Source organism: Podarcis vaucheri, assembly GCF_965113315.1.
Source record: "Podarcis vaucheri genome assembly, chromosome: 5".
Taxonomy (NCBI): domain Eukaryota; kingdom Metazoa; phylum Chordata; class Lepidosauria; order Squamata; family Lacertidae; genus Podarcis; species Podarcis vaucheri.
The window spans coordinates 42,111,981-42,120,106 of NC_138763.1; the positions used below are offsets into that span (position 1 = coordinate 42,111,981).

An 8,126-nucleotide genomic window follows, 5' to 3' on the forward strand; every position below is an offset into this window, starting at 1 on the left:
TTTAATTTATTTTTAAAGTGGCTTCCTTTGTCTCATGATCAACCAGGACATTCTGAGAGATAAATTTCCATCCTTAAGACTACTTGTGCAGTCACCAAATAAATTGGGAAGGGCATCATTTACCTCACCCTTGAAATGCCCAATTAATGTTTTATAACCCGTTTACAACCCTTCTCCTGTGACTTATGATATTTTAGTTTGTGGCTTTTCCACAAACCACTGAATTCCAATTTTATCAGAGGAAAACAAGTTTTTTGTACACTGCTTAGCAGTGTTAATATCTTAAGCCAACAGTATTTGCAGGAGTAACAACACAATGCTGCTTATCTTAACTGGCTGGTCTACTATTGTGAAACATCCCATGACTGCTAAAGGGTCTCATGTCTGTCTCGCTCTTTCCAGGGTAGTTCATTAAATGTCTTTTATTTTTCCTTCAGGGATACAAAATGGATGACCTGTTGACATCATATGTGCACTTGTTATTGAATGCTGCAAACAAACAGAAGGATTCACATCTCCCTGCCTAAGGATGTGCAGAGACCATCATTCACAGGCTGTGCCAAACTGAAAATATGTCAAATATTGGAAGGAATTCATTTTTAGCTTTATATTTGTCAGAGCAGTCTCTAGTTTTACCTCTTCTTGACCCTAGGGGAGTGAACCAAAAGCTGCTGTTGTAGCAAAAACATATTTGTTTTTAAACTACAGCTTAAAACATTTTATGACTCATTGATTTCAACAAGGCTAGCTGTCATCCCCCCCCCCCGCTTTTCTGGAAGTATATCCTGTTTTAGATTATGCCAGCCTTTCCTATTGAGCAGGGACAGGAATGCAGGACAGTCCTGGCACGTGCCAGGCGTCAGCACAAACCTGCAGCACACATAGAAAAAGGTGGCTGTTACCTTTTAAGTTGTGGTGAAGTACTACAAATGAATGTGAAGAGTCGGTCTACTCCATGACTGTTGCCTTAGCTTAAGAAACATGCTTCAGCTGTCTGCTAGGAAGCATGCGTAGAATTGTGTTGTGTCAGTTTCAGCAGTGAAGCTGCCTTTAGTGTCCTCACATTTTCAGCAGATGAGGAAAGACTACTGCTGGCTTCCCCCTGTCATTTGCCAAAGTAGTCACAATAGTAAGTCTTTGTTCAATTTAGGAGAAGGTGCACAGTTTTGCAATGAAGGTTTTTTCCTGCTTGGGTATTGGGGAATTAGAGCTTCAGTAACTTTGTGCAGCTAAATGAGTGCCACACCTTTCAGAGTACTTGACCTTTGAAAAAGAACATCCATACATTCCATGCACAGCATCCCTTGCTGGCAGGGAATGCTTACCTGGGGTCAAGATTGTACTGTATTTTTGAATTATTCATGTAAATTCAATTTGAAGTTTTTGATTTAAAGTATTTTGGGTGTCTGATTTCTGTTAATGGTAACAGCCAAATTGTTTCCACTTTCTAAAGAGAATAGCAAAGTAATGGGAGTGATATTGTCAACTTTCTTCTAGAAATGTATATCTAAGAATAAATCAAACTCTTGAACAGCTTACCTCAGTCCTCTGTTGTCACAATGCTTAAGGCTACAGCTTGGGTCAAAGAATCCTTCCTGCACAACAGCTGTAATTCCAGTGAAATACATTAAGCAGTAAAATCAACATTCTGCTTTAGTTAAAGGAGATGACCAGCTTCTGTATTCTTGAGGGCTACTCTTTCTCCACACAGTGGCCTGGGGGCTGGAACTGTATTTTGTCACAGAAACTGATTATTCACAAGTAATTGGACACCACAATAAAGCTGGAATCAGATAAGGGTCTCACAGCTATGGGGCATTACATTATATGTAAATACGTACATTTGCATATTGCAGAAGAAAGATGAAACATTACACTCTGGAATATATACTATATCTTAAAGCATTTCTTTCATTTCCTTACTAGTGAAAGCTGGCAGGCATTTAACCATATTATGCTGAATATTTGGTAGATCCATCAGGACCAAACAATTGTCCCGTAACTACAGCAGAACACCTGTTGGCCAGAGCAGCTTACAATGCTATACCTTTACTATTACATTACTTAGACGTCTTAATGACATTTCAGTAACACTTGCAGATTTTTGCAAAAGAACTTACTGCAGCAAGTTCTTGCACCAAATAAAAGCAATCCAAGATGTGCAGTTTTAAAATAATCTTTACTGTGAAGAGTTAAAAGATATATAGCAGTGAGTTGTCATTTCAAGAGTATATGGTAAAATGGAGGAATACAGTATTTTAATCATCAGGATGTACCCTTTTGCTAGTGAAATTACAAGATCCTGGAGCAATATACTGGCAGGAAACTACGTAGGTCTTATAAAAGTGTGATGCCATGCATTACTGTATGAATGGGATCTTATACAAAATGAATCATTTTTAGTAGCAAGTGATATAAAATATGTTAATACAAAAACTATATCATTATAACAATATATTATAAGCAGTTAAATCTACATTCAGTGCAATTACTGGAAGGATAATATACGTAATATGAATTAAATTGCTATTTACCTATAATTTTGGCACTTTCAGATTGCCTTGATGGAGCAAAAGTTGCTTGTCATAAATTGGTCAATAAAGCTGTAACAAACTGTAATACTTGTGTATAGTTAAGATGTAAAATGTGCTTTCAACAGTTGCAAAAAAGCAGCTCCACCCTTACTTTCCATCCCCCCCATTACTTATTTTAATAAGAAATATACACATTTGATAACACCAATGCACAACAGCATCTCTGCTTAAATGCTTGGCCTTTACATGCCATTTTTCATGCTTGCTCACAGCCCTGGTTAAACAAGGCAGCTTCTTCCTCCATTCACCAAGTGAGTGGCAATGAGAAACCATATTGTGAACAATATGTCTTCATGGAATCAGTCTGATTAGACTCTGTGGTGACAACAGTGAGAGCAAATGAGACTGTAGTGCCCCCCCTCTGAAGATTCAATCGAGCTACAGTCACACAAGAACTCATATTGGACTTACACATTCCAGTACACACCCAACTACACATTCCAGCAGACAACACTCACTGCTGGATGCACATTGCATTGCACATCCAGCCAATACTTTCTTTTTTATAGTACTTCATTGTAGAAGTTCAATGTTGCTTGTACACCACTTTAACCCAAAGATGGGGTCCTTTTTCAAGGGGCACAAAATATTTACAAACTCAGGCTTCTGGTTTGGTTCAGCTCTGCTAATCAATCTTACTAGGCTGCCCTGAAACAGCCATTTACTTACCCCAATAAAAGTAAATTATTTCTCGGCCAATCAATTTTGTTTCTTTTTCAACTGACAGATTCTGTATTTGGAAGATGAACATCGTGACAAACAATTGATACTTCATATTAGATAACTCTGGAGATTTGTACCACAGTGATTACTTTCCTGAAGGTCTCCTAAGATTAATTTGAGCTATGGCATTTCAAATATCTCTCCCTAATCCATCTTTAACAGGACATTTCCATTCATCACAAATTTCATGTTTTAATGTATTTGCCTTTCATTTCATTTTGAAAGGATAGCACTGATTTCTTACACTGTTAAAGCTGGCCTGAAAACCTATCTGATATGGCACCCAGTCTTGGCATATTTGTATTAGGAAGAATAGTATAATAAAATCTGTGTTTTTTTGGAGCACTACATTAATATGGTTAAAGCAGATCCATATCACTTGCTGGATCAGGAATCCGTATCATCAATATACATTGCTTTACTTACTTTCAAACATGCATCTCCACTAGTCACATATATGCCATTTTAAGGCATAACCAGCATTGTTCTAAGGCATAAGAATTGTGTTTTCTAGGTACAGGAGTGCCAGCTTGGCCCTTCAACCATGGATGCTTGGGGCCGTGGGTGCCATGCAGCATGCATGGCCCTGGCCCCAAAATGTGTGGGTGTCCAGCCCCTTCATGAGGAATTTTGTGGGTGCTCCGGCACCCAGAGCCCCAGGGAATTGGCACCTATGCCTAGGTATGTTGCAGAGGAAGATTCTGCATGAATTGTGTTTTGACTTCTTGACAGTAGAACCTGTGCTTTGTTCCTACAGCAGTGCAGTCTGCCATATCCATCACTGCCTTAGTAAGAATGGGATCCACAATACTCTCAACACAACTTCTCCACTCACAAGGGATAGCACTTTCATTTCAGTGTTGTGGGCAAACCACATAGCCTCAAAGTTCTGTGTTTAACTCCATTTAAATATGACAGCACAGATACATGTGTACCATTTTAAATGGAGCACATAGAGGACTCTGGATGAGACTGACAACCAATTCAGTGAGAGTCCAAATTCAGGAGTACTTACCCTAGAGACCTAAGAAAATTATGTCCTACATTGTGAAACTTGTTCCTCTATATTTGTGCCTGGAGGATAGTCTCAAATCAAGAGATGGTGCTATTAGTTGTGCTATTAGTTGTGACAATACAAACTAAGTGCTAGTAAGTAAGTAGCAGATAAATAATGGTATTTAAGGACTAGTTTGGGTGAAGAGGATATAAAAACCAGTCCTCTCCCATCAGCAGAAGCAATACATGATACTTATTTACTGCTATAACAATGTAAGTCAAGAAAGATTTATGCTTTTCTATATTAAACAGTCTTGTTCTGTGCTAGTGTTTATCTTCCTATTACAGGAAAGCAAATACTGTGGTGTAATTTGAGGAGAACTTAGGTTGAAATGACAAATTTATGGAGAAACACAGGGCTCCCAAACCCACATGGTCTGGTACTGCTAATAAGGAGCACCCAGTGAAGAACTGGCAGGTGGAGGACTGCTTCATACTTCCACTGTCTGCCACTTTCCCCGTACCCAGCAACCTCTCCCTCCCTGCACCATCCCATCCCTCCTCTCTGGCACACACCCTGAGCTCCAAGACTGGAAATGACAGAAAAGTGGCTGGGGGGGAAAGGATTAAGCACACACAGCTGTTTTCAGATGTGTGCTGGAATATGTATTTTGCTGAGGTAATAAATAGTTCCAGCTTCAGAGAGAGACCATTAAGAGGATTGCTTTACAACTAACACTGAAATGATTGTACATTTTAGGAAGACTATGTTTGGGTTAAGACTCCAGGGATTTACTTATACTTTGTCACAACTGACAAAGAAGAGTGCTCGCTAATATGGAGAAGGAGAGGTCTAAACCAGGCTTCCTTAACCTCGGCCCTCCAGATGTTTTGAGACTACAGTTCCCATCATTCCTGACCACTAGTCCTGCTAGTTAAGGATCATGGGAGTTGTAGGTCAAAAACACCTGGAGGGCTGAGGTTGAGGAAGCCTGGCCTAAACGCTCAGAAATCTCAAAAATGCAGGAACCAAGAACAGTCTCTTTCAAAAATGATAGGCTTACAGTTCAGCCACTTTGGTCCATCCAGATTCTATATTATGGAATCCTGGCCTATGCAGCTTAGCTACTACAGCAGGAAAGGTCAACCAGCTAATAAGAACAATGCAGGCTTATACTAAATAATGTCAAACTATTAAAATGAGTTAACCAACAATTGCAAGGAAAATTATTACTTGGTTTTGATTAGTCCATTGCAATTTTAAGAGAATGTTCAAGAGGCATGTTAAATGGAAAAAAATGTGTTTTTGTGCTGTTTTTGGAAGAAAGGGGTTAAGTAGTCTTTTTCTACCCAACCTTCCTGTGTTCCCACTTGCTGTGTGGCCAGGCTAATTTTGGTATAAAAGGAGAGAGAGAGAGAGAGAGAGAGAGAGAGAGAGAGAAGGGGGAAGAAGACAGAAGAATTCAAGTAAGTGTGTAACATGAGCCTGAATCCCAAAACAAAATGGGCAAATAGTGAGAGAACATGATACACAACTTATACAAAAGGAAAAAATCATAGTGCATTATTGCATATTGCCACCATTCTCTTCTGGAGGACAGCCTCTGCACACACTATACCTGAGCAGAATAAACATTCAGAGTGCAAGATATAACTGGTGAGCTTTGGTTTGTCTTGAGTCCTTGAAACCACTTTTAAAAGTTCCTTTTGTGATCAGTAGCTGAGGCAGATTGTAGCTGGTGAGAGTGCACACAGTCAGCAAAGGGTACAGACCTGTTTAAGCGGAGTTTAAGTCCAGAGCTTTTGGGTGCGTTTTCTTGGAGGCCAACTCAGACAGCTTCTTCAGCCTCTTCTTCAGCTCCAAAGGGAATTTCTCATAGCACTTCTTGCACACTGGCTTCATGTCAAATTCCACAAACTTATTCCTTTCAAAGAAATACAGAAGGATTTAATCTTCAGTTAGGAAGTCATGTGAGGCTTAACATCTAAGTGAGTAAGGTATGTGGTATACATGCTTTTCATTTTTTTAAAAAAACTTGCCAACATAAAATCTGTTCCAAATGAATGAGTTAGAACTATGCAAGTAGAAGATCTCACGTCCAGTCTACAGCATCGCAGGTTTAAAAGGGTAAAACAAAGAAATATATTTGCCAGTGAGGCTGGGGAGCCACTGCCTGCCAGGTACTGGATGCAGACTGCTTCCCTTGTCCATTTCTGTTCTCTGTCTGAGATAAAAGGATCCCAATCAGAGCTTTCTCTGAAGAAAAAAAGAAAACGTGACTGCTCCGGAAGAAGGCTAGGATCAAAATGTGTGGACGTTTCATGATTTCTGAAAGGGTATCAGCTTGACGCTTGCTTCTTTCTCTTTCATTTTTCACATCTTTTCATAAAATGAATATGTTTCATAAACTCAGTGCTTGAAATTCCAGGTACCGTATTTTTCGCCCTATAGGACGCACTTTTTCCCCTCCAAAAATGAAGGGGAAATGTGTGTGCGTCCTATGGGGCGAATGCAGGCTTTCGCTGAAGCCTGGAGAGCGAGAGGGGTTGGTGTGCACCGACCCCTCTCGCTCTCCAGGCTTCAGGAAGCTATCCGCAAGCCTTGGGAGCCGGGCGAGAGTTCCCGCCGGGCTCCCAAGGCTTGCGGATAGCAGCCTGCAGCCCGAAACACGGGGAGCGCACCCCGGGCTTCGGGCAGCTCTCCGCAAGCCTTAGGAGCCCGGCGCAACTTCCCGCCGGGCTCCCTAGGCTTGCGGATAGCAGCCTGTTCTGGGGGCTAGAAATATATTTTTTTCTTTATCCCCCCCCCAAAAAAAAACCTATGGGCCGCACCGCCCTATGGGGCGAAAAATACGGTAAGTGTGTTCAATTGTGACGAGATCTTCTTAGATACTTGCTCCAGCCTGCTACTTCAAGCAGCAGGCTTGGGGGTGGGGGGAAAGGCACTTCTTCTAAAACAAAATTTGCTGGTGGAGCAAGCTCTGGCCTGTCATGTCACTCAACAAACTGGGAAATCAAAATACAAGCAGATTGGGTAGTGAGCAAGTGCCATGGCAGCCAATTGACACAATGGAATAAAGCCTATCTTGATAGAAGATTTGCTTACAGGTATGCATACAGTGACCCTACTGGCAGGCTTAAGTGACTATCTGAAAGCAAATCTTATGAATGAGCCCTCCACCTTGCAAGTTGACATGACACGTCCCCTCCTTGAAAGTAATTATGGCACTGTTCCCGTCACACATTAGTTGCAAATGCAACAGGACTAGCATAGGAACACCGCAAGATAAGGAGTGGCAGTCTGGACTATCTGGCCCAAAAAGAAATGTCAAACTACTTGCCGGTGATGGAACATTGTTTGAGTGGATACTTGTATACATATTTTCTCAGGATTTCAAGGAGTGTCTCCTATGATTTACACGCTTCTCTTGCCAAACTTGAGCCAATTACTTTGACCACAATGTAACACTGCCAGACTGCAGGAACTCCTTGAGTCATGTTACCTTCCCCACCAGAACAGCCTTTGCTTGCCACTTACTTCAATGTGAGTTTGATGTTGCAGGTGGAACAAGCGAAGCAGTTCACACACCAAGCCTTGTTGAGAGCAGAGACCACTAGTGGAAAATATCAAACAAGGGTGGGTTATCAAACTGCAGAACTGTACCAAATTGAGCAAGGACAGATGTGGGGGGAAATCAATCACTGAGGCCTTGTCCGTGCAGGGCTGCAACAGCTGCATTGACAAACAGGCTTAAACTTACCATCCCCCTCAATCACATGGCTGCAGTTATAGCAGACATCTCCAAAGAGCTG

At 41.2% G+C, this 8,126-nt stretch overlaps 2 protein-coding genes across 6 annotated transcripts in view; one reads left to right on the plus strand and one right to left on the minus strand.

The window, feature by feature from the left end:
• The window catches only part of MYO7B (myosin VIIB), a 61,460-nt gene extending 60,058 nt beyond the window's left edge, over positions 1 to 1,402 (plus strand). For all 4 annotated transcript variants that reach the window (XM_082225182.1, XM_082225180.1, XM_082225181.1 and 1 more), the window contains one exon: positions 438 to 1,402. In XM_082225182.1, coding sequence (XP_082081308.1) covers positions 438 to 527 — 90 coding nt within the window. In that variant the 3' untranslated portion in view covers positions 528 to 1,402. The remainder of the gene's footprint in view (positions 1 to 437) is intronic.
• Positions 1,403 to 2,160: 758 nt separating this feature from the next.
• Positions 2,161 to 8,126, minus strand: part of LIMS2 (LIM zinc finger domain containing 2) — a 47,746-nt gene continuing 41,780 nt past the window's right edge. For both annotated transcript variants that reach the window (XM_082225193.1, XM_082225192.1), the window contains exons 8-10: positions 8,075 to 8,123; positions 7,852 to 7,927; positions 2,161 to 6,238 (exon numbers count right to left, since the gene is read on the minus strand). In XM_082225193.1, the coding sequence (XP_082081319.1) occupies positions 6,091 to 6,238; positions 7,852 to 7,927; positions 8,075 to 8,123 (273 nt within the window). In that variant the 3' untranslated portion in view covers positions 2,161 to 6,090. The remainder of the gene's footprint in view (positions 6,239 to 7,851; positions 7,928 to 8,074; positions 8,124 to 8,126) is intronic.